Source organism: Alnus glutinosa, chromosome 8, assembly GCF_958979055.1.
Source record: "Alnus glutinosa chromosome 8, dhAlnGlut1.1, whole genome shotgun sequence".
In the NCBI taxonomy this organism is placed as follows: Eukaryota; Viridiplantae; Streptophyta; class Magnoliopsida; order Fagales; family Betulaceae; genus Alnus; species Alnus glutinosa.
Window position 1 is genome coordinate 26,797,880 of NC_084893.1, and position 26,422 is coordinate 26,824,301.

Here is a 26,422-nt window from a genome sequence, read left to right on the forward strand (position 1 = left end):
GGTTATTTTAAAATTCACTAAAATTTGAACCGCTCAAGAGATAGGAGTCGTAGAGCTCACCCAATTTGATTTAGTTTAGCCGTTTAGGCGCTCAGGCGATGTAAAAAGAAATAGAAGCGTAATTTTTTCAACTCGTTTTCTCATAAAATAAATTGAAATTAAATCTCCTCTTAAATTAATTTAATTGAGGGATCCTCGTCTCCCAACTACACCCACCTTAAAAATCCACCCGTACCCACCACCTGGCTGATTTTGCAAACTTCTCAATTTCCAACCATCGGATCTGATGTGACTTCTCTCTCTCTCTCTTATAATTATCAGGCCTCCACAGCCCCACATCACATTCTCCATCCCCAAAAATGAAGGGTCAAGATCACTCGATTGGGATTAGCCCATGGGTCCACCTATTCACACAAAACCCAGATCTCAATTTTTTTGAAAAACACGTCCACTGTGCTTCCCTTCCCTCACTCAGTCGCTCACTCAGTCGACTCCCAGATCTCTCTCATGTAGGCTGTAGCTCCCATTTCACTCTATAAGACAAATTCACAAACAGTTTCAGCGCATTCATACCCACGAAGCGCAATGAGTTCCCAGGAGCCGAAATCGTCCTTAAAGGCCGCAAAGCCCTCGACCCAGTCCTCGAGATCCTCCTCCGTGTCCTCCCACCTGGCAATGGTGGAGCTCAAGCAGAAGATCCTGACCTCCCTCGCCAAGCTCTCGGACCGCGACACCCACCAGATCGCCATGGACGACCTCCAGGCGACCGTCCACTCCCTCTCCTCGGACGCCCTCCCCATGCTCCTCAACTCCCTCTACGACGCCGTCTCCTCCGACCCCAAACCCTCCGCTCGCAAGGACTCTCTCCGCCTCCTCGCCATCACCTGCGCCGCCCACCCCGACCCCGCATCCGCCCACCTCACCAAGATCATCTCCCACATCACCAAGCGCCTCAAGGACAACGACTCCGGAGTCCGGGACGCGTGTCGCGACGCCATTGGCTCTCTCTCGGGGCTGTACCTTAAGAACTCTGGTACTGGTAATGGTAATGGCAATGAGAGCGTGGTGGGGCTGTTCGTGAGGCCCTTATTCGAGGCGATGGGGGAGCAGAACAAGGGAGTGCAATCCGGTGCGGCGATGTGCATGGCGAAGATGGTGGAGTGCGCCGCCGAGCCGCCACCTGTCTCGGCGTTCCAGAAGCTGTGCCCGAGGATCTACCGGTTGCTTAACAACCCCAACTTCTTGGCCAAGGCCTCGCTCTTGGCCGTCGTCTCCAGCTTGTCTCAGGTTTTTGCTTTTGCTTTGCTTTCACACCTCGTTTTCTCGTTCTCTCTTCGTTGGATTCGTGTTAATTGATATACACATTGTGGTAATACGCAGGAATATGGAGAGAATTTGGGAATGTTGGATTGAATTGTGGAACATTTGGTGATTCTAGTTGGAAATGGGGTTGGAATTTAGTATATACATGTAATTGAATTTTTGTTGCCGGATATGTTTTGATTACTATATGCATTATGGTAATCTATAGGGAAAGTACAGAGAATTTGCTTTCTTGAATTGAATTGGGGTACCTTTGGGGATTTTAGTTGAAAGATATGATTATTGGGTGAATGTGGTTGAAATTGAACTTTGCATGTTTCATTTGCGGAAATGTAGGAAATGAGAAGATGATTTTGGGACTTCATTTTTTTATTTGGTTGAGTATTCTACGGTTTTGTAAATATATTGAACAATGTAGTAGAGGTACTACTACCATATCTTTAGGCTTTATTTTTCCTTTATTTTTTTTTCGAAAATTTTGTAAGGCAGTATGTAGTTGACTAGAGTAAGAAGCGACTGATTGCATGTACTTGAAGCAGCTTCTTAGTTTTGAGAGACCGATTACAGCTAGTTGACCAAAATTTGGATAATTTGTCGAGAAACTAACACCACCACACATGATCTGCTTTACCTGGAGAGTACTGCATGGCTGGTTATTTGTGTGTATTAGAGTAATTAGCTTATAGATAATATAAACAACTGTTTTATATCTATGCTATATCCATTTTTAGATTTTCTATTATTTTTAACCCAAGATGACAAAATATTTGACTACGAGCCAAAATATAAATATTGGATTGAATAAGAGCTCTATCCAAAACTTAATCAATGCCAAGAAAAATATTCAAATTTTGTTCTATTTTTAATTTGCCTCCCCTTTTTACCAACTACGCAGAGGGTGGTATGTTTCTCATTTTACTTTCCCTTTTCTCAGTTTTTCCATTTGTCTTGCATTATTTGTGCATGTGTGTGAGTTTTACAAGGCAGTTATCACTGCTTCATGTTTAGTTTCCTTTGTATACTTCCTGTATGCTTAGGGGCGCCTTACGCTTTTTCAATATATTTCTTTGCTTACCTATCAAAAAAAAATATCTTTGAAATTTAAGTACTTACATACCAAAGAGAATATTAATTAGCGAGAGGCTTTTTGTATGTTAATGAAGGAGCAAGGTTAGGAATTCTCAAGTGTTGTGAGTTTGTTCCAGGTGGGAGCAATTGCACCTCAAAGCTTGGAGCATTTGTTGCAAAGTATCCATGAATGCCTTGGCAGTACGGATTGGGCAACACGTAAAGCAGCAGCTGATGCATTAAGTGCCTTGGCATTGCATCCAAGTGATTTGATTTCGGATAAAGCTGCTTCCACATTGACAGTGCTCGAGGCATGCCGTTTTGACAAGGTAGCTTTTCCATTCATATTTAGACTTGCACCTGTTCTTGGTTTCTGTAATCTGTAGTTGTCTTATTTCTGTCTTTTCTTTTGGAGGTCACTAGGTCTAACATCTCATTTTTAGAGGAAGATCAACATATTTTCGCCTGTGGCATTTAGATAATCTTTCTTCAGTGGGCTTCTTTCATTGTATATCAGATAGACAATGTACCTGCAATGCTTAACATATTCTTATTGAGATACTTTTTGTCAATTGAAATTTTATTGGCAAATTAGGGATGGGGGATAGAAGAGGAGAGTATAGACTCTCTTACCAAGTATCAAGTTGGAGTAAATTGCTATGATTGTCCTTGTCTGGACATGCAACACATGTTTCAAATATTATAAAGTTAAGGACATATTTTCATATTGTCATTCCTCTCCTTAATTCTTTGTTTGTTAGAAGATAACTATCTTCTTGGAAATTCGCAGTCAATGTTTGTCCATATGGAAGGAATGCTGAAGTTCTGAAACCAAAACTTACATTGGTTTGAAAATAAACATAATCATGATTAGTTAGTAAAGGTAATCATGATTAATTGGTTTTACAGATAAAGCCCGTTAGAGATAGCATCACGGAGGCGTTGCAATTATGGAAAAATATTGCAGGCAAAGGAGATGGGTCTCCAGATGATAATAAACCCACTCATGGTAAGCATGTCACTAATGTTTTGTTCTTCAAAATATCCTTAGGTTATATATTTGTTTCTCTCACTAGATTGTTTTTGTTGTACTTAATGTTTTCAGATGGGGAAGCTCCTGTGCTAGCTGATTCATCTGAAAAAAATGGTCAGAAAAATACAAATCCCAGTGATAGCACGTCAGAGCAACCAGCTAAGACTTCATCTAATGGTTCTTCCCCTACTTCAGATCCTGCTTCCAAAGCCAAAAGTGGTGGCATTTTCGAAAAAGCAGTTGTAATGTTGAAGAAGAAAGCTCCTGCCTTTACTGACAAAGAGCTAAACCCAGAATTCTTCCATAATCTTGAAACAAGGGGTTCTGATGATTTGCCAGTGGAAGTAGTTGTTCCTCGTAGGTGTCTCGGTTCTTCAAACTCAAACAATGTGGAAGAATCGGAGCCAAATGACACAGAATCAAGGGGAAGGTCAAATCGCATTGGAAATATCCAGTCTGATGATTCTCATGGATCTCTCAACAGTAAATATCATAATGTGGAGAGAGGAGCTGCTGCTGTATATTCTAAACAGCGAGATCACGATGACCTTGCACGGGATAAATGGCCTGAAGAGAGGATTAATGGAAAAGACTCAAGAATGAGAGCATTTGATGGTGATGATAGGATTGATATAAACCAGAGGGAGTCATCCAGTAATCGTGTTGGGTCCTCCAAAACTGATGGTCAATCTGAAGGATCGTTCATCAATAACAAAGGAAATTGGTTGGCAATTCAGAGGCAGTTGTTGCAGCTGGAGAGACAACAAGCTCATCTGATGAACATGCTGCAGGTATACTCAATATAGGCATCAATCAATTAAACAGTTCTTATATATGCTTTTCTTAGTGGTGACTTCTTATGTTGTAGGATTTCATGGGTGGCTCTCATGATAGCATGGTAACTTTAGAGAATAGAGTAAGGGGTCTTGAGAGAGTTGTTGAAGACATGGCACGAGACTTGTCTATATCCTCAGGCAGGAGAGGTGGTAGTTTTGCGATGGGGTTTGAGGGATCTTCCAATAGGCCTTTAGGCAAGTATAATGGTTTCCCTGATTACTCGAATGCCAAATTTGGAAGGGGTGGTGATGGGCGGATTCCTTTCGGAGAAAGAATTGCCCAGTCTGATGGAATTGCTTTGGGCATGAGAGGAAGGGGCCCTTCTTGGAGATCTGACATGTCTGAAGCTTGGGATTTTCCAGTATCTGGTGCTTCCAGAAATGGACAGATTGGCTCAAGGAGAGCTCTAGGTGGTGGTAGTATGGATGGTAGGTCGCCGAGATCAGAAAATGAGAGTGATCAAGGAGGCAGCAGGAGAGCTTGGAATAAAGGAGCCGGACCTGTTAGGCTTGGTGAGGGGCCTTCTGCAAGAAGTGTCTGGCAAGCTTCAAAGGATGAAGCTACTTTGGAAGCAATTCGGGTGGCTGGGGAGGACAGTGGAACTTCTCACACAGCCACAGTAGCTATTCCTGAATTGACTGCAGAAGCTTTGGGAGATGATTATGTTGGCCATGACCGGGACCCAGTGTGGACTTCTTGGAGCAACGCTATGGATGCCCTTCAAGTGGGTGATATGGATTCCGCCTATGCTGAGGTTTTGTCTACAGGGGATGATCACTTGCTTGTAAAGCTAATGGACAGATCAGGCCCTGTGGTTGACCAACTCTCAAATGATGTAGCAAGTGAGCTCTTGCATGCTGTTGGACAATTTCTAGTAGAGCGTAACCTTTTTGACTTGTGTTTGTCTTGGATTCAACAGGTATGGCTTTTTTTTTTTTTCTTTTTTTACTTTTTTGTGATTTTCACATTTTCTTCAAGCTGCCAATGCAAGCAATTTCTCTTTATGATTTGTATATCTTGACTTGCCTGGTTTCCGTTACTGTAATTTTAGTCATGCACCATATAATCGATGCTAACATTTTGCTACTTTAGGCTTAAGAAACAAAATATTCTGAAAAGATTAATTTGAAAAAATTGTTTTTTTTTTTTATTTGTAAGTTACACGATCCCGGTGGGACTTGAACCCACAAGCTTACCCTCCACCTTGCTCCAGCAAATGTTAACATCTGGCCAAGAAAAATTTGCCCCATGGTTAACTAGCTTTTAAGACCTAGTTTGAAGTGCAAATTATAGCATTGTAATTAAGAACCCTTTGAGAGAAAAGTGAATACATCTTGTTTTTGAGTTCTAGTATAAGTTTTGTTCCTACATAAAATACAAAAAAAAGTTGCTCTAATAGTATGATATAGTTCTTATGTTAAAAAATGCCAATTTTCAATCCTTAAGTCTCTCGAGCACCATCCTCACCATGGAACTTCAACTGTACAGGTCGTCTAGTTGTATAGTGCAGCTGCTTAATACTTCTTGTTAACTGTTTCTTTCCCAGCATTGAAATGCCTTACTAGCTTTGTATCTTTGGACGGTGGCTTTTGTGTCTCCTTTGTTGCTTAGTTTTAGCGATTTTCTTATTCGTTTTTTGCTTTCTAGTTAAGTGTTTTCTCTTGTATATTTATGTTGTACTTAGTGGCGCCTTACGCTTTTAATAAGACCAACTTATTACTTAAAATAAAATTTAAAAAAAAAAAAAAAATTGTTTATTTCTATCCTTGTGTGGCTAAAAATGCCTAAAGTTGTTCGGTATCTTACCATTTGATTTCATTTCATTATGCTCAGTTGGTTGAAGTAGTGTTGGAAAATGGACCTCATGTTTTGAGCATTCCCATGGAAGTGAAGAAGTTGGTTTTGTTGAATTTACATGAAGCTTCTTCAACATTGGATCCTCCTGAGGACTGGGAAGGCGTGATGCCTGACCAACTCTTGTTGCAGTTGGCATCAGCGTGGGGAATTGATATGCGACAGCATGAGAAGTAGTTCCCAGCTAATAGCCTATTGGTAATGGGATTCTGTACTCCATATGCACACATCTTTTCATTGGGTGATTCAGTTGATATCATGTATTTTATACAAAGTTGAATGAAATTGTGAATGAACAAATGAGACATATGCATCAATAGAGTAAGTAAATGAAGCTGGAATTATTATGGTTCTTCTTTGTAGTATGGCCTTGTGAAAGATCACTGGCTGAGTGGTTTGCTGCCTCTTCGGGTCTCTTTATCATTTTTTATAGATCTTACATGTTGGGTTGATGAATCAGTGAGTACAATATATGCAGCGCTTTCAGAAAATGGGAGTCAAAGGAGTTCAATTGGGGCATCCAAGCTGATAATGGAGAACAATTAGAGCTCTTAAAACAAAAACAAAATAAATAAATAAAAACAAAAAAGCTTGGAACATGGAGTTAGGCTTTGATTTCTGTGCAGAAACATTGAATCTGCCAACACCTAAACAGTTACAAGGAAACGACCGACTAAAAAAAGTAAGAATTCCTATATACAGCGACAGAGCACATTTCTCACTAGTGCCCTACCTCACAAGAATCACGGGGCGGCCGAAGTTACGTCTTCCTTACATCCTCAACCCCCGGCTGAACCAGGAACACCGCAACATCAAAGATGTCAGAAAATTTTGCATCTGCCCAATATGATGAAGCCTGACTTCCAAGGGAAAATAAAAATAAATAAATAAATAAAAACCTTTCAAGCTGGTTGCAAATGTATCACTGGCAAAGATAATGTTCACGTTGCTAGCACAGAACTCCATCCTCGATGGGCAAAAGTACTGTCACTACAGAATTTTGAACCAAAATCCACCATCATCGTTGCAATAGGCTACTTGGCAGAATACCAGTTTTGAGCACACTTGGCATCAACTGACAGGTCAACTTGAAGGAAGTTCTTGCCATTGAAGGGTTTAGCCATACAGTCGACAACTATGGCCTTCGCAACTTCAGCTGTCTCTGTTGGTCCTTCCAAGATTACTTCATCATGAACCTGTTTTCCAGTGTCGTATCCATATGTTTTCAGCAAAACATCATTGTATTAAGAGATAGGAAAATTAAGAGATGGGGTCAAATGCAACATAAGTCGAAGCTAACTTTGGAAAGCCTCAATCAATATGGACATGAAGCTCTTGTAATGAATTCTTCAAGGAAGCAAAGCAGGGAGAAAAAACTGGAGGTAAAGATCCAAGGCATGATATATTAACCTGTAAAAGTAGCTTCCACCCAAGCTCCTTCAACCGTACATTTTTTGATATTTCTAACATGGCACACATGGCAACATCAGCAGCGCTACCCTGTTCCAATCACCTAAATTAGAAACCACTAAGGAGGCGGCCGATCAGGATTTCGAGGTGTGTGTGGGGAACGGGGAAAGGAAAGGGAGATCTCATATCTGACTATCTATTAGCAATAATATGTTATAAATATACATCACCAAATCCCTAAACTGATGTTTTTAAGCAATGTGGTAAATAGTTAGAGGACAAGAGTTCATGTTATTTCTGAATTGTTAAACAGTGAAATTATAGCTATAAGCATCTGCTAAAAGCATGGGTCTCTCATATATATATATATTTCCGGATCAGGAGTTTGTGTTGGTATCGTTTGAGTTCTAAATGAAGAAATGGTGTATAGGTACTACAAAGGACTAGTCAAAATCTTTTTCCTTGCCTTCTTTTCTTTTGGGTGGACTACAGGGAAGGGGAGGGGAGCTTATTAAACTGCAAATGAAGAGAGAGAGAGAGAGAGAGAGAGAGAGAGAGAGAGAGAGAGAGCATGAAACTTTGTGAGGAAGACGGGAAGAACCTGCACTGGGGTGTTGATAGCAGCTCGCTCAATGTGACCTTTCTGATAGGTGGAAACATTGGCCACCGAAGGGAACCGGCGGGCACGCCCTAGCAATGTGCGCACAAACTGTTTTTCACGGGCCTCTTTTTTACGCCTTTTTTGCCAGGTCAGCACCTCTTTCCTATCACTGTACCACAGATCAACTGTTTCCTTTGCTTCCTCAACAGAAACCTGAGAAAGAAGATGAATAATCATGCCTAGGCAATCAAATCATTAAGAATGCAAGCACCTCCTCATAATTGTAGGTTCATACTCAATGTACCTTCCAATCCCGGGCAAGCCCCATTGGAGTTTTTCCATATGCAATGGAAAAGTTGAGCATTTTAGCTTTCCTTCTTTCAGAAGCAAAGGCATCCTGAAACCATTTAAAAGTGAAAAAGAAAAGAAATTGAGGTTGGAAGAATACATATTTTTCTGACCATTTTTGGAACAGATGATAATGTTTCTGCTAAGATCTGGTTTCACAAATTTCATGTTCTTTAGCAGGTTTACACGTATATGATTACCAAGGTAGGATAAAAAAATTTGGGTTAATTACACTTAACCTCCCTCAACTATCACTAATTTACACATTGCCCCCATGAACTACCATCTGTCACACTCAACCATCAGTGACCCAACAATGAGTGAGCTTATGAAAGTCGGCACCTATTTGTTTACATGATGGACTTCCACTTTCAGTTGTCTAGGTTCACTGCTTCCAAGGGTGTTAATGATCGGATCTGGTCTGATTCAAATTTAGGAGTTTGGTATGAAATATGTCCCTTCAGGTGGATGAGCTGGGGCATAAGAACGAGGGCAAAAGAGGCAGATCAGGTCTAAAAAATGCATGTGTTTGGCACGGTACTGAAATTCCGTCTGATTTAACAAGTTGGCCTAACGGAAGGGCTTTTTTTACCGAGAAATAATAGTTTAAGGTTGTTGAGTGTGACAAGTGGTAATTCGTGAGGGCAATGTGTACTTAAGTGGTAGTTGAGGGGGTAAAATATAATTCACTCTTTTTTATAGGTAATTCAATTTTTATTAGAAGCGCAGATGGGCGCAATCCAAGAGAACATACAGAGTATACAATAGAGGCACTCAATAGGTAAAAGAACACAAATCTAAAAAATCTAGAAAATTAGAAAAGACAGAATGATTGTGGGTAGCCATCAAAACATAAACACACTTGAACATGATAGCCTTCAATTCTATCATCGTTCTCTCGCAATCTTCAAAATTTCAGACATTGCATTCTCTCCGACTACACCACATTAAGCACAGGGGGACCGCCCTCCAAACTTCTATATTGTGATGGCTACCAAACTGATCTCTCTAACTAGTCAACAGCTCCACCTGTTGGGGCATAACCCACTCTATCCCAAGAAGAAGAAAGACCAAAACCCACATATCTATTATCTCTAGCCACTTCGCAGTAGAACTGAAGATGATCAATGGATTTTTCACTCTTCTCGCATATTCAACACCAATCCACCACTGTGGCGTGCCTCTTTCTCAAGTTATCCAATGTCAAAATCTTCCCTAATGCACGCTACTGGTGCAGGACAAAAGAAAGAACATAAAATAAAGATACAACCATACTGTACAGAGTCTCATTGACCATTAAATGAGTTTGGTAGAGTCTCACCACTGAAGAGAAGAGGAGTCGCACCTCAAAAAGAGAAATCTCATCTAAATAGCTTAGAGCTTTAATAAATATACTTCATTCATTCCTTTCATTTACAATACACCACCTTATACAATCTACCAACTTTATTAGATAAACATAAACCTAATCTAAACTTAACCATAATCACGAGCAGAGGAGTCATCACCAACAACAGAGCAATTAGGTAAAAATAAGAATTAGAAATAGGAAACAGACTTGGAATACTAAATAAAGGAAAACACTTGATACGTAGCACTCCTATTGGCAACAGACAGTCTCATAGTAAGACATCAAACTTTTCATAGCAAAAGAACTCCAACTTCAACAGCAGACTTCTCATAGCACAAGAACTCCAACTTCAACATTGAGAAATTCAATCATGCTGACTATGCTTGTTAACTTATTCAACAGTTGGTAGTTGAGCTAGCCATTAAAGGAGATGTACTCTAACTCCGTCAATTTCTACATCATTCCCTCCTTCGAAGAAACTCGGCCTCGAGATTTGGAATGTGAAAAATGCATGAGCTGAAGAACATTCTTTTTTTCAAACCAAACAAAACTCATAAAACACAATAGACAGATTGAGTCTCACAATCTTCTTACTGTGACCACAACAGAGTCTCGCTATTGCGGGCGGGTTGTTCTATGGGCGGAAAGAAGGATCTTGCAATTGTTGTAGAAAACAATCACAATGTCTCTGATACTAAATTGATGCAAAACAAAATAAAGAACATAAAATAAAAATAAATCCATGTTTTACAGAGAGGGGTTTGGTTATTTGGTAGTCTCACCACGGAAAGGGAAGAACAGTCACACCTTTTTTTTTTTTTTGATAAGTAGGAAGAACAGTCACACCTCAAAAAGAGAAATCTCATCTCAATAGCTTAGAGCTTTAATAAAAATACTTCATTCATTCCTTTTGTTACAATACACCACCTTATATAATCTACCAACTTTATTAGATAAACATAAGCATAATCTAAACTTAACCGTAATCACGAGCAGAGGAGTCGTGACCAACAACAAGCAATTAAGTAAAGATAAAAAATAGAAATAGGATACAGACTTGGAATACTTAATAAAACAACAACAAAAAAATGATACGTAACACTCCTATTAGCAACAGATGTGTCATAGGAAAACATCAGACTTCTCATAACAAAAGAACTCCAACTTCAACAATGAGAAATTCGATCATGCTGACTAGGCTTGTTAACTTACCTAACAGCTGGTAGTTAAGCTAGCCATTAATTGGTGATGTACTCTAACTCCATCAATTTCTGCATAAGCTACTATCTAAACAAAAAATACCACCCTCGAGGGAGCCTTATTTCTCCAAATGCTCTTCAAAGGAAAGGGAGGGCCCACGTTAGGGCTCATCGCATGATAAAATGATCTAACTTCAAAGGTCCACCTTTTGGAGTGGATCCAACAAATCTTATCCCCGCCACATTGTCGCAACTTAAGAGAAACTAATAAATTAAAGAATAACGAAACCACCTCCACCTACCAATCATGCACTGATCTAATAAAAATTATACTCCACTGTAATGTGTCGTTTGAAATGATCTGCCAACAAGGCTTCCTTCAAGCGAGCAATACTAAACAACACCAGGAAAGCTGCCTTCAAGGTCTGATCACTACACCATGCCTCTCTGTGGCATCGTGTCATAACCAATTTCCCAAGAGAGCTCAATTAGATAAAAGCAAGTTTCTAACCCCCAAGCCGCCGGAGAGGATCGAAGTACAAATCTTCAACCAGTTGACAAGAAGGCATTTGAACTCATCTTCGACTCCACCCCACCAAAAATCCCACTGAACTTTCTCGATACAGTTAGCAACTCCAACCAGGATGGGGAAGAGGGACAAAAAATAAGTAGGTAAGTTGGGTAGAGTACTTTCAATCAAAGTGATCCTACCGCCCTTAGATAAATAAAGCCTCTTCCAATCCGCCAAACGACATTCCATCTTATCAATAGTGCCATCTCATATTGATCTTGCCTTATACGAAGCTCCCAACAGAAGACACAGGTACTCACAGGCAAAGAGAACACCCTGCAACCAAGAATACTAGCCAAACCTCCAACATCTTCAATGGCACCAACTGGGACTAACTCTGATTTGGCCACGTTAACTTTCAATGCTGAGATAATAAGGATTGAGTCTACAATCCATCTCCCCTTGATAAAAGCATTTTGAGACCTAGAGATGATCTTCTCCAACACCAATTTCAGTTTGTTAGCTAAAACTTCAGAAATAATTTTATAGACACCACACACCAAGCTAATAGGGTGAAACTCCTTAATATATCGCCCCGGCTTTCTTCGGAATAAGGGCAATAAAGTGACATTGAGGCTTTTCTCAAACTTACCTCGAGCATGAAACTCATCAAAACATTCATGAGATCTTCTTTTAGAACCTCCCAACAAGACTGAAAGGCCAAAGAAAAACTCTATGGATCCAGGGTCTTATAACCATCCATAGCCTTCACCAACTCATATGCCTCACTCTCCTAGAAATCGCTTTCCGTCCACAAAGCCTCCTCATCACCGATAGAGCCAAAATGAAGACAATCCAACTTAGGCCGCCAATTCATAATAAAGACGTGCAAAACTGCAGAATATGTTCCTTTATTTCAGTACAGTCCAAAGAAGCAGCATGATTGACAACTACGAATTCAAAAGTGATATTTCTTTTGTTCGAATTAAACACTTAGTGGGGAAAAAAAAAATTTGTATTCTTGTCTCCCTCTCCCAACCAAAGTGCCCTCGATTTCTGTCTCTAACACACTTCTTCCAAAAGAGACGTCCTCTCCAGAACATTAGAAATTTCAGACTTTCTCACCTTTTCAACATCATATAAGGATCTATCATATAGTAATCCACCACTATTTCATCTTTTCCACAAAACCCTTAATTTTAAACACATTCCCAAACTTAAAATACCCTCTGCTTCTTACAGCAACACCAAAATCAAGCAAAAACAGAAAATGATTTGAGAAAAGTCTAAGAAACTCCTCTGAGAAACATCAGGAAACTGAACTTCCAATCAAAAGAGAGAAAAAACATGTCTCTTTCCAAATCAACGAACAGAAGGCACCGTGAATTAAAGAGGTTAGCTTGTTCTATTAATTACAACCTAGAGGGAGGTTAGTCTAGTAGAGGCAAAGGTAAGGGGAGGGGACCTACTGATTCTTTATGAAGCCTACGATTCTGTCTTGGAACATGCAATGTTTGAAAGGGATAAGAGATTAGCTTTTATCCCAATTTCAACACAAAGAATATATAGCAAATTAAAAAGAAAATTAAATAAGTTACACACCAATTGGAAAAAAGAATAGACAAGGCAACTTGTAGGTTTAGCCAAGCCAAACTTACGGCAACACTAACTGAAAAAATAAAAAATAAATCCCTTGTCTTCACAAAATAAGGAAAGTGTTCACTTAAATAACTTTTTCTTTTTATAGGTAAGCAAAGAAATAACACTAAAAAAGCGTCAGGCGCCCATAAGCATACAAGGGAGACACCAAAATAAAGGAAGAACACCCAAAAAAACCCAAAAGACAGAAGAAACCCCCAACCCTACCACATAAACCAAGAGCACAAAAAGAAACCTGGGCTACTTTACGCAACACCAAGGGCCCTCTTGCCTTTAACTCGGCTAGAACCAACACCCTTACTCCCTTAGCCTAGAAATGGAACGAGCATTCTAGATTCTTGAGCTCTCTTTTTACTTTTTGCTTAGGAGCAGAGACAGAGCGCTGCCCCTCATCAGTCATCAACTAAAGTCAAGAAATCCAAAAAACCCTTCTCAATCCCCCCCGAAAGAAACCCCCATCGTGTGATAACATGACCTAGCAACTTGCATAGCCCTAGGGTATCCAATAACCCCTCCCCCATGATCATCCCTCTTCAAAGATTCGCCCACCTCGAAGACCCAAGAAGACCACTGGTCCCTCCAAGACAAGTGAAAACTAAGGTGAACACCCATTCATCGAGGAGAACGGCCTAGGCGGTAACAAAACCCACTGATATGAAAAAGAAGGCCCAACACCACCAGATGATGGCTGGGCAACCGAAACCCCTCCCCCACTTGGTGCCTTCGTGGGTTGGACCACGGCCCCGACTGAGGGCTGAGAAGGAACACCCAAAGACTACGTCATCAGAACACTAATCGCCGCCACAGCCTCAGCAATCAAAGAAACGTCCACTTGTGCTACTCTTCATTTCTTCGTTTTCTGGTAATATCTTTGCATCTGCTTGGAATCCGACAGGTAGATGGGTGCCCCGCACTCCTACATCACCAAAGAAAACAAGTGAAGCTTTCACTTAAAGCAGTCGCCCTTGAAAAAGTGGCTCTAAAAGAATCAAACCCACCAATTGTGCCTACTGGCTCCGGAGAAAACCCCTAAGACCTAAGAGAAGCAGCCAAGGACGTCAAAGACAACTCCTCCAGGGAGTGGAAGGAGTTCCAGCGCACAAAAGGCACCGAACCAACACCTGATGAGCGCCATATTGAGAAACTCAAGTCTACCGGCAACAGAGAGAGGAGCTAAACTGCAGAAAACGTCGGAGCATCAAAATAATGCACAGAAGACATCAAAGCAACCCACAGCTTCCTACTATAACGCTGCTCCAAGATGGCTGTCGGAGATGAAACCTCTAGTGGAGAAGAAGAGGCGTGCACAGAAGACACTGGAATATCAACTGACAAACAGCCCAAAGCTTCCGACACTGGAGAAAAACCAATGGTGTCTGCCGAAGACACCGAGACTGAAGTTGCACTCGGACCTAAGCCCAAACCCATTGAAAATGCATCGAATCCATGAATCGGATCAAGAGCCGACTTTTTGGTCTTCTTCAAATAGGGCCTAAAGCCCACCCTACTGGGCTGCCGACCCAACCACAACAACTCTTTATCACCCAACCCAACCACAACAACTCTTTATCACCCAACCCAACCCATTATTGCCCAATATTTGCTTTAGCCCAAAAGAGGAATACAAGACCAATCTCGCCCTACACCCGCAAGCCCAAACTAGCCACGCGTCAAAAATATCAAGAAGCTTCATGTATACCCCAAACTCTTCATGCACTTCAAGCTCGATGTCACCCTTTGCAACCCTTTTCTTGGATCACCCTCTGAAATCTCAAAGCCTGGAGCCATCAGCATGAAGGTCTTTACCCAGAGGACCAGAAGAAGACCTCTACATTGCGAAGCAATCCACCGCCTGTTGGACCGTCTCATGCTCCCGACCCAACAGAATGATCTTCTACACCTCGCACTAGATCACCATCGTCATCTGAACCAGAGGCCCACCATCTTTGATAGTAGCCGGCGAGCGCACCACCTTCACGAAAACCCGCTACCTTTCCCAATCTCTTCCCCACTTGAGCACCACCAGAAGACGAAGACACCATTGTGGCTTCAAAAGAGGCCTAAGCTTTGCTCAGCTCCCCAAAAACATGGCCCCAACCCCGCCCGTCACGGCCTTCAGGAAACAAAATCATCCCTCTTTGGCCACCCACAGCATAAACTGCCACCTACAAGAACTGGCTAGAACTATTCCCACCTCTCTGTATGATGGTCACCTTCGAGCCATCCCTGAAGGAGTTAACAAAATCCTCAGATCCAAGATTTCGCAACACCTCTACCACCACCAACAGCAACCAAGCAACGCATCGTGAGCCCAGCAAAACCACCCCTGAGAAGCGGCCCTTTTCCACCACCCTCAACTCAACAGACCCTTTCACTACCAAGAAGAGGAAAGATTTAGCCTCCACAAAGAATCGGCTCTCCATCCCCAGCCGCACATGACAAGTCGACAACCCCAGAAAGGGATCGCAACAGCCATGTGCCGCTCACATGGCCGCTATCCAAAGTGACGCAAGCTTCCCAAAAACCAATAGACAAGTCGACCAACCCAACCAAGAACCTAGGCCACCATTTGGATCCAGAAGAACCCACCCCAGCCCAAAGAAGACGACGAAAATACTTCACTAAACAGCACTCACTTAAATAACTATCATTCCTCTTTCAAAAATTTTCCTCAAGTCTTAACTTGGGAACTTTTATTTGTAGTTACGAGTATATTTATCATTAAAATAAAATTTTACTCTCCATTATGATCTTGACTCATGACGTATTCGGTTGACATTATAATGTTACATGAATATGGCCACTTATCTGAACATTATTCAAACCAATGGAGAGCACACTTATGTAACAACTGCAGTTTATATCCTTTTACCAAAAAACTATGCAGTATGCATGCGTGTATAAAAACATAGATACTCAAAAGTCTGCAGATAATCAGAATATTCACACTCTTTCTCCCACTTTATGTGAGATGGTTAAAATCTATAGAAGATCTGAATTTACAGTTTGTTTGCCTTGCTAGAATAGAGCATAGGCTTGTTCGTATATATAGGAGAAGAGTTACATACATAATGAAATACAACTTCTGCATCATGTAGCAGAAGATAGTCGGTGATGATAGACTATAATTTAGACTTATATAGCTAACAAGAGATAGTCGACTTCAATAGGACTTATCTCAAGTGCATTAGATTTATCTCAAGTGATTGAGTTCAAGTGTAAGTCTAGAGTATTAGATTTACAAACTGTATCTTTATCATTAGTTAAGCTGCCGTGTTCCCTTGGATGTTTATCTTTAGTTGTTGAGTCTTGAGTCTTTGAGATGGAGTTAACCTTATCACTAAAAAAATCTTTCTGAAAAGAAGACTTATGCGCATGGTAACCAGATATAGGACTTAATTTTGAACATTATTAAAAGTACTCAATAAACACCAGATAGGCCAGCATAAGAACACACTCCTCGGAACCTTAGAAACTACTAAACTCAAGACCAAACCTATTTATGCAAATACCCCAGATATATAGTCGCCTTCAATAGTCGGCATGAGTTGTAAGAATCCCCAGTTCTACCATTCTGCACTAAAGAACCTATAACTCTTAAAACAATGACTTAAATTTTTTTCTTTTTCGATGAATTAAACCGTCAACTTAAATTAAAACCCCTTCAACCCTAAATTGCTTGTGACAACCTCAAAATCATTCTGACCCTTGCCTATCATATGTTGTAGGTAGGTCCCACCTATAAGAAGTCCAAATTCTTTGGGACGTAATAAAACAAACACCAGCAACTCACTTGTCCTTAAATTTATGTGTCAACCATATGTTGCAGTTCAAGTGCACTTCAACTTGCTTTATTATTTTTTATAATGTAATCTAAGGAAGATAAAGACCCCACCCTCCCCCTCCCTCTCCACTTTAAGTGAGAGAAGACATGCAAAGAACTCTCTCTCCTTAGTCCCTTCTCACACTAAACTGGTTTTATGTTTCGATGTTACTTTTATATCTGCTATTACATGCTTTAAATGTTTGTTTTATTTCATTTAAGGAAGGCATCAAGCATATGTCCCATCTTCTCTGGTAGTAAATGTTTTATTTCAGAACTGGGAATAGGAGAAATGATTCATCTGTTACTGTGGAACTTTACAGCTTACCTTTAATAGCGGAACTGGGGGTTTCTCTTCACCAGGTTGAGGATACCACTCAAGAAGCACTTCCTTTTTGTCAATTGCTTCACGAATGTATGGGTACATGTTCATTGCAGTCCTTGAATGGAAATCTCCACCAGCTCTAAAGGCATCTAGCATGCTCTTACAACTCGCAAGATGCGCAAGAATCCGAAGTTCCAGCTGTAATATGAATACACAACTCAATCAACACAAGCAATTCAGTTCAACCGCTTTAGGTAGGTAGGTAGGTAATACAACCACTTACTTGCCCGTAATCTGCAACAATAAGGGAATTCCCAGGTGCAGCTATGAATGCCTGACGGATCTTATACCGGTCCTTCTCTAAGGCAGGTTGATTCTGATTTACAGAAAGTAACAGCATTGTACTTGTAAGTCTATTACATGTGCTCAAGGGGAAAAAAAAAAAGTCTCTAAACATTTTGAAAATATGAAGTCACAAGATATCTTTCTTTTTTATCGTATTGTCTGCCTGCAAAGGACAGTGCCAAATGCCAAAAAATACCGACCAAATACCAATAAGAGACAATTTAGATTGCAATCTAATCCCATGCTAAGGTTTGTGGCATATTAGAAATATGGTACATCAAAGAATAAAATCCGAGAAGAAAACATAATGTGGGTTGAAACTGGGATGGTTCACACATGAGATTCAGCACTCAGGTATTCAAGAATTATCAGAGCTTAGTTGCAAGTATGTGGTTAGCCATTAAAGTTATTATTTGTTCAATAACATGACTACACAAAATCCATCTCTTGCCAATTTGTATTTTTATTTTAGTTGTCACATTCCAAGAAACATGGGATAGTATAACACACTATGGTCAAAACATGAGCCCTTTTATTTGTAAATCAATTATAATAACATTGACAAAATATAAAAGAACCTGTAAATTTGGTCTCCTAGCTGATAAGCGCCCAGTTTCTGTGTTGATATTTAATGAACAATGAATACGCCCATTACTGCCCGATATATTACTTCCCTGAGGTAGAAAGAAACCAATATCTTCAGCTAGTTCACACATTGTAAGCTTAAAAACTGAAGCAAGAAGGAGAAATGCTAGCTTTAAAACAGTTGTCTGTGCCGACTGGTAAATTCTGGGGATTTATCTTTACCCAATACCACATGTAAAACTCTATTATTAGTAGGGTATTGCTTTCAGTAAAACCATAATGTGCACATATGGAAGCTCTGTAATTCATGATAAATATCTACAAAATAAACCTAGAGTGCAAACTGCACAAACAAAAGGGAAAAGATGGAGAAACTACATAGCATCTATTAAAAATATACACGATATTTTCTATATTAGCATTTTTCCTTGTTAGTGTTTACCATAGTTTCCGGTCTGTAATCAAATCCTTACCTTTCCTAGCTTACCTTACCTATCATATTTTCCCTATTAAAAGACCCCGCAACACAATTACAATAAACAAGTCATTCAATAAAGATGTAGCCTTATCGAACACTTCCTAATGGTGCCTCTGAGACTGAACCACCCTAAATCTTGTCTCTCTCTTGCTTCCGCTGTCTTACTTTATTTTATATAAATTTCTAAATGGTATCTAAGCCACTTTTTTGTAACCTCTTACAGGGTGTTTGGAAACTGCCACCGCACGTGTTTGTCTGAAATCAGGTACTCTTCGGTATTGTCTTGACTCTAAAACAGTATCTACAACCGCCACATCAGGGTTTATCCCATAATTCAATTAGGATGAGTCTTTTAGAACAAAAAATATCTATATCAAGAAAACATCAAGGTGCTCACCACCCCCTCGCAAAGTGTAATGTGAAAGACACCCCTGCGATCAACTGAGTATAGTTAAATAGAGGGTGTAGCTACATCTGTTAAAATACACACACCCTCACAATGCAGATGCCATGGGAGAATAACTCCTGTATCAAACTGGCGCTGTCAAAAGATTCAAAAGGAGCATAACTTTGGCCTTCGCCAATCATACTAGTTGTAGCACCATCAGGTTCCAAGAAATGAATTTAAAAAACATAAACAAACTCATATCTGTGCATGTGCATTCGTTGAATCTAATAATTAAACATGGAGCCAATTCTCATCGCAATCCCCATTAACATTATTTAACATTATAAGGATCATAACAAGACATAATCCACACAACTCTCATAGTTTGGTAGAAATTTGGACCATTATATCCTTGACTACTTCCATAATGCAGTAGGCAATTACTACACTGGCTACGAAATTTATCAATGATTGCCCATACCAGAAAGACATGTTAGAAGCGATCACCTGCAAGGGGAGAATGAAGTTGGATATCAAGGAGTCGATGGAGCAAACTTCACATAAAGCAGCAATGGCATGACAAGCCTCCCTCCCCTTCTCTTCTTCTTTAAAAGCCTGAAAAGCTGTTCCATAAACAGATTTGTCGACATCACCAGTTGATTTTTGTTTTTCTGAAACTTCATTTTCAGAAGCATTTTCAACATTGTCATCTAATTGCTGGTCAGAAGCGCCATCCATAAAATCATATTCTGCAGAAACCTTTCCAGCCAGCGTCTTCAAAGCATCACCACTAACTGAAGGCCAACCAGTTGCTGTGAACGTGTCAATTGGCAGGGGAGCATCAGGGATCCTATGCAGCTTAATATCGCGAAATTTGGTGGGAGTCTTCTTGCCATCTTCAATCACTTTATCAACATTAGGAACTTTGAAAATCCGCTCATCTGGAAGAAACTCATTGGGATCCTTTCTGTAACAGAAAATCAAATGGTTTAAATGGTTAAAGGGCACAGAGATTTCTTGGGAACCCATTTGCATGCAGAACCCTGCAACACACCCACCCAACAGTCAAGCTACTAATAGAATTCTCAAGGATATTTAATGATATCAAAAATTAAGATACCATGATCATAATTTCCATGGTGCACATGGAAATTTTAATTTTCCAGCTGCACCATATGAATAAGTATGATACCCATCAAAGCTGAGGCAAAACTTTTAGTACTCAACAGAGTACAACACAATGCATTTTATTTTCAGAGATCCCAAAATTTAGGAAAATTTTAAAATTGTTGCACACATTGCAATGGAAACTGATATCTTAACTATCTTTATAATATTCTAGAGTAAACTAAATCTTGGAGTTCTTAAAGATGCTGAGCATCTCTAACATAAAGCCGTATGAGTTCATCGATGGCAACTGCACTTCCCCACCGGCCCCCGCCACAAACAAAGAAACATAAAAACAAATACACCTACATAAATTATAAATAAAGTCTACCTGTTCGCTATGCCACCAAAAAAGAGCTGGCGTAGTTGTGTATCACTTCCCACATTCATGTCCTTGGCACCAGGGCAATAGCTAGACGCCCAGTTGCGAAATCTATTGGCAGCAACCACTTGCTCTGCTTTGGCTACCTTCTCCACCTCAGCGAGATATGCCCGATCAACTAGCATTCCCTCAGTTTCCATTTTAACCAAAAGCTCACCAAATGGTCGCCAGTACTCCTCGTAGAAATCAAACATGGATTTTCCAGAAACTTGTTTCCTATCAAGTACCCATGGCATATTCAATAGTTTGCATTTCAAGCTCTCATAAAGCTTTAGTGTGCTTTTTGCATCTAAGACAGAATAACAAATCCATGATTTCCGCTCTTCTCTTTGTAGCTCTTCAACCGGAGAAATGGTGATCATTTTGCCTGCAGATCCATCTTTTTTAATTTTTCTCCTACCAAAGATGGTTTTCATTGAGACTTTACCAAACAACTCTGCTTCAGGGCAATCCATAACCCTTTTATTGCCAGTAAGTGCTTCAAGAGAATACCCACCCTCGGTTCTTCTCGATGAATCCCACAACCGTGCCATATGCATTGTGTCAGCATGAAAACCGGAAAGCCTAAGCCCATAGTTCTCAATAACATGGTTATCAAAGCTATAGTTGTGCCAAACCTACAGAAAGGACAAGCGAAATGTCATTTTCACATCTGCTTCAAAATTATGGGCATGCACTAGCTTCTCACAGTAAAAATAAAATGTTAAAGAGTGGGATAGTCAGAAATTGTTCAATACAATCGATAGGACCATTCTTCTAAAAACTTAAAAAATAAGAAGTGATAAATGTCAATGTTATTACTATGAGCTTGGTTCAGTTAGAAAAACAGGAGATCTTATCAGGGAGAAGAAGGGTCAATATTTGAATTCTTCTTAAGACTACGAAAGGAAACGTCTCTTCAGCTCATTAGTGCAGAAGGCTATGGTGATCTTGGGTGTCTCAGCAATCTTGCACTTTGTTAGATTCTTAAGAGAAAAACAATGTGTGTGTGGGCAGTGTGTGGATGCGTGTCTGTGTGTATTTGCTAAGCATAAAGATTTTATTAAAAAGAGAAAAACCTCAAGTACACAATTGTTGGATATCTGTCGATTGTGAATTTAAAGTGTGAGCTCGTGCTGAGTTCCACATCAGGCATGTACTAGGTCCATCTAAGCTATATAATGACAAATCCTTTTGGGATATTGCGCTGATATAACTAGTACTTTTTTAGACATGACATATGTTCCATACAAACTAATCCACCCAAAAATTTACAAACAGGCGCGCAGGTGGGGGGACAAATGATAAGAGAACAGAGAACAGTCAAAGTACCACAACAACACGCACAGAACAGGAAACTCTTCTAAGATTAAAGGGTAAATATAAAATAAATCCTTGAGTAAACGCACCTTAACCAATAACTCCCTGGGTTTTTTTTCCTCTTTTTAAAACCTTAATGGGATGTTTGGGTGCATTGTTTTTCAAAAACAAATTCTATTGGTATTCGTAATTTTTCAAAAACAAATCAGATTTTATCCAACTTTTTCTAATTTTGTCTCAGGAAGTCAAACTGTCCAAACATCTTTTTCAACTTTATTTTGCCTCGAAATTCGTGTAGTAAATTACAGTTAAATTTAGATTTCAAAAAATCGAACACCCAAACATGCCATAAGTTTTTTGCGATTTTAATCTGGGTCCTTCGATGTGTTTTCGTCCAATTTAGTAACGTCAGTCAATGCCATGTCAGATTAAAATAACTGGGAAAAGTCGGCATACTTCCATCAAACTACCACCCAATTGACAATCCTCCCCCCCCCCCCCCCCCCCAAAACTATCAAAAAGTTATCAATGTCCACTCTTCCCCCCCCCCCCCAAAGAGACAAAAATGACCCTACAATTTTTTCAATAAGACAAAAATACCTCTATGAATTCAAAAAATTCAAAAAAAAAAAAAAAACGAAAATTTTTTATTTTTTGAAAAACGAAAATTTTTAATTTCTTTGCAACCAAAAATAAAAAACAAAAAATTTTAATTTCTTTGAAAAAACAAACCAAAATTTTAATTTAAAAAAAAAAAAAAGCTTTTTAATTTTTCTTTTAATTTTTAAATTTGGTCACCCCTGATTTTTATGTATTTCTTTTTTATTTTTTAGTTTTAGTTTTTTTTTAAAATATTTAGTATTTTTTATTTTATTTTATTAAGGGTATTTTCGTCATTAGGGGAAGCATTGACAATTTTTGGTAGTTTGGGGGGGACATTGTCAATTGAATGGTAGTTTGAGGGGGTTATATGGACTTTACCCAAAATAATTTCTTTTGTATTAGAAAAATAAAAAATAAAAATAAAAAAGGCAGGGGTGATGGGCTATTTCTCAATACTTGTGCTTCAATTATTACTTAATTAGCAATCATACTTACCAAAAGGTGCTGCAAATCAAGAGGACCACAGAGATATTTAAAAAAGAAACTGAAGAAGAAGAAAAAAAAAAATTACCTTTTTGATGGATGGGTCTTCAAAGAATGGAGCAAATTCATCCAAAAGATCCCTGCCACCACCATCAAGAACATCAACCCACACACAGGACTTCCCATTTCCAAGATCTGCTTCTGGTCCAGAATATATACTGAAGCATATAATTTCCCCATGATCAACAGGCGTTTCTTGCTTCACATCTATCTTTGCAACCTGTAAATATGTAATAGTCACAAAGAAAAATGTAGCGTGCAGAAGTAAGATTTTCAAATAGTTAATCAATCCACGTCATTAAAATACATAGACATAGATATGAAACTACCACAGAATATGTACTTCTCAATTGCATAAACAACCACATAATAACTAGTAAATAATATGATAAAGACAACTTCACTAGAATAATACCTCAGTGTCGCATGCATGGACAAGATGTCTGTACTTATTTGTAAGCATCTGGACAACCTCCTTTGCTATGGTGACATTATCAACAACAAGAACACTGTCATAGATGCTATTAAGCCTCTCATGAAGATCTGGCTGGCAAGATGCCTCATTACTAGTGGAGGTTTTGACTAAACCATCGGTCGACACACTGGGCTGGGCAACCTTTTGTGAATTGTCTGTTGAACATAGACCTGGCCTTGACTGATCAAGGTTGAGACCATTCACATTAACTTCAAAACTTGTTTCTTTTATTTCCTCCAATTTCCTTGATGTGGACACACTGGGCTGGGAAACTATTCTTACATTGTCTGTTGAATATATACCTTGCCTACCATTTACATCTTTCACAGCTATATTTCTGTCTCCTCTACAGTTTAGTTCAGTGGAAGCTGGGCCATAAGGTGTAGCAGAAGCTGGTTTTGAAGCTGAAACAGGTGCAGCATGATCAGTAGACTGCCATCCAACATCTGTAGAACTTGCTCGACTACTAGTTCTACGTGGTGGATTACTACCTTTTTTCACAGCTTCCCTGATAATTTTCATTGCTTCTTTCCATTCCCCAATGCCACTAGGCTCTGTACATTCACAAGATGAAACAAAAGCACTAGGTCCTTTAGGATTACTACCCCCAAACTCCTGAACTTGTGGTACACTAAAATTTCTTGAAACCTTTGCCCCTTCTTTATCTACACTTCGAGAGTAAATAATTGGTTGTTCTAAGATACTTCCATTAGAATAATCCTGATCTCTGGGGTAAGATACCATCTTAGCTGAATTTGTAAGACACATAAGCCTCCAACAATGAGACATCGTCCGGTAATTCTTGTTATTCTGGATTGTCCACCCTCCTCGACTGCAATTATTGAATGCTACAATATCAAGGATATTGGAACAATAATAAACTGAAATACTCTAAATATTATGGCTTGTTAAGTATGAGCAGAATTGATACATACACCTAGAACAGAGTCAAGATCATAGCATATCATGCATGGCCAAAACAACCAACTGGCTAACAGTACGTTAAATAAAATAAATCAGCTTGAATGTCATAAAATGCAATTGGAATCCCCCCTGATCTGCCAAGTTCTTTATTTCTAGTGATGTGTCAGCTCAAAGGTTCTATCAAATAGATAGAGCATTTTTTTATAAGTAAAGTACAGCAACAGCAATAAGGAGGCTTGCAAATATCTGAACTTCAATAACAATCACAAAGCCTAAAGGACCCAGAGAGGGCTTCTTTATAATTTGTGGAAAACTTTTGACGTTATTCTTGAATATAATTTCAAATTATATGCCTGTTTTGGAGCAAATGAAGTATTAATAAAGACACTCCAGCCTGTACTTATATTGCTATAACAATTCTAATCTGATTACCTATTAGCACTAAATCCAACCACGAGCTGCAATTTGAGAACTCATCGGAACTTTAATTTCCAAAACGACAAAACCAAGTATTCAACAGCTTATTTTATGTCATTTACATTTTAAGAAACACACAAATCTTTGTTTTTTATTTTTTCTTTTCTTTTTAACCATTTATCAGTGACCCACATGGGTGACCGTCATGAAGAACCTAAGCCATACCCAGACTCACACAAATTTATCTATCACAAGTATTGATAAAAATAAAAATAGAAATAGAAATGCGAGACTCTCTCTCACCAACATAAAGCCAAGGCCTCATTCCTAGTCCTAGCTTTTACTCCCTCCTTCCGTCTCTCTTGCAAATATTGAAAAATGTCTATTGAACTTACATATTCAAAACCAACATCCCGGGGTTCTTATGACCAAAGCAACTGAAAATTCCCCGAGGCATCAAGAAGAACATAACCCAGGAAACATCACAATGTAACAAAAAGAAATAAACAAGCAGGAAAAAAATGAACCCCATACAACCCAAGAATCCAACATCCTGCCTATCCAAAAAATAACTCGGGGGTTTTAAGTTTTAACCAAAACCCAAGAACCTCTCACAAACATACAACTAAGAAACAACAAAAACAATCAAAAATAAATAAATGGGTGACAGAAACTAAAAACCCACAAAGCGAAAACAACAAACGTCAGATAACATGATAGGAAAAGCACACTATGAGCGAGATTGAAACTGTACCTGTCCAGGGCTTTAGAGGAAGCCAAGAGGGACCAAGAAGAAGGGCGGGAACAAGACCGGGAAAAGAAGGGATAGGAGGGGCGAGACGGTCTCAGGGGACCGGTTTGGGTAGACAAACCCAGAGACATCACTCTCCCAACTCTGCCCAGCTTGCTTCCGCAGCTGCTTATACAACAAGGTGCCGTCTTGGTGCCCTTGGTGGTAAACCTGTGAATACGCCGAGGGCTTGAGGGCTCTCTATTTTGGGTATGGGACTGGTGGGTCCGTGAGTGAAGCAGAGCAGAGTGTCGCCATGAGACAGAGAGAGACGGAGGGAGTCTGAGAGATGAAGAGGCTAAACCCTGGCGTTCTGAGGGAACAAAAAAAAAGCCCCCAAAATATTAACGGACAAATTTTTATGGCTGTCAAATGGTTCTCTCTCTCTCTGCTAATAGTTTATTGTTAAATAGTGAGAATAATTGCATCATTAGTTATAATGATTAGCTTAAATTACAAATTATTTTATATGATGTCAAAATTAATTCAAATATTCTTGTAATTGTCTTAATTTACAAATCATTCTCTTAAGTTAAATTCTATTAAAAAATATGACAGATTCTGTTAAATCTCACGTCAGTGCTAATAAAATGGTGATATGTGTTGATCTTAATAAAAACATATATATGTTGGTACAGTTCTCTCGTTGTTGCCTTGTTACTCGTATCCTGCTTCAAGATCTGC

At 39.4% G+C, this 26,422-nt stretch overlaps 2 protein-coding genes across 2 annotated transcripts; one reads left to right on the forward strand and one right to left on the reverse strand.

The window, feature by feature from the left end:
- The first annotated feature begins 282 nt into the window (after window positions 1-282).
- LOC133875615 (microtubule-associated protein TORTIFOLIA1-like) lies at window positions 283-6,468 on the forward strand. Its single transcript, XM_062313798.1, has 6 exons — window positions 283-1,287; window positions 2,529-2,720; window positions 3,301-3,400; window positions 3,497-4,215; window positions 4,293-5,180; window positions 6,095-6,468. Exons 1-6 carry the CDS (start codon window positions 586-588, stop codon window positions 6,290-6,292), a joined length of 2,799 nt encoding a protein of 932 aa, XP_062169782.1. The 5' UTR covers window positions 283-585; the 3' UTR covers window positions 6,293-6,468.
- A 198-nt stretch (window positions 6,469-6,666) lies between these two features.
- On the reverse strand, window positions 6,667-26,099 carry LOC133875614 (DNA polymerase I A, chloroplastic/mitochondrial). Its single transcript, XM_062313797.1, has 12 exons — window positions 25,703-26,099; window positions 23,548-24,439; window positions 23,161-23,352; window positions 20,637-21,304; window positions 19,646-20,105; window positions 18,266-18,361; window positions 17,626-17,718; window positions 17,346-17,540; window positions 8,431-8,523; window positions 8,127-8,339; window positions 7,526-7,615; window positions 6,667-7,311 (listed from the first exon to the last, which is right to left on the reverse strand). The coding sequence occupies exons 1-12, from the start codon at window positions 25,828-25,830 to the stop codon at window positions 7,150-7,152; spliced, it is 3,282 nt and encodes a 1,093-aa protein (XP_062169781.1). The 5' UTR covers window positions 25,831-26,099; the 3' UTR covers window positions 6,667-7,149.
- Window positions 26,100-26,422: the final 323 nt, after the last annotated feature.

Bases quoted from the DNA above. Each gene is read 5' to 3' on its own strand.
- LOC133875615 (XM_062313798.1), top strand. From the start codon at position 586: ATGAGTTCCCAGGAGCCGAAATCGTCCTTAAAGGCCGCAAAGCCCTCG. The intron at 1,288-2,528 runs GTTTTTGCTTTT...AGTTTGTTCCAG, and splicing joins TCGTCTCCAGCTTGTCTCAG to GTGGGAGCAATTGCACCTCA. The intron at 3,401-3,496 runs GTAAGCATGTCA...TAATGTTTTCAG, and splicing joins TGATAATAAACCCACTCATG to ATGGGGAAGCTCCTGTGCTA.
- LOC133875614 (XM_062313797.1), bottom strand. From the start codon at position 25,830: ATGTCTCTGGGTTTGTCTACCCAAACCGGTCCCCTGAGACCGTCTCGC. The intron at 23,353-23,547 runs GTATTATTCTAG...ACATATTTACAG, and splicing joins TCCATGCATGCGACACTGAG to GTTGCAAAGATAGATGTGAA. The intron at 8,340-8,430 runs GTACATTGAGTA...CTTCTTTCTCAG, and splicing joins GGCTTGCCCGGGATTGGAAG to GTTTCTGTTGAGGAAGCAAA.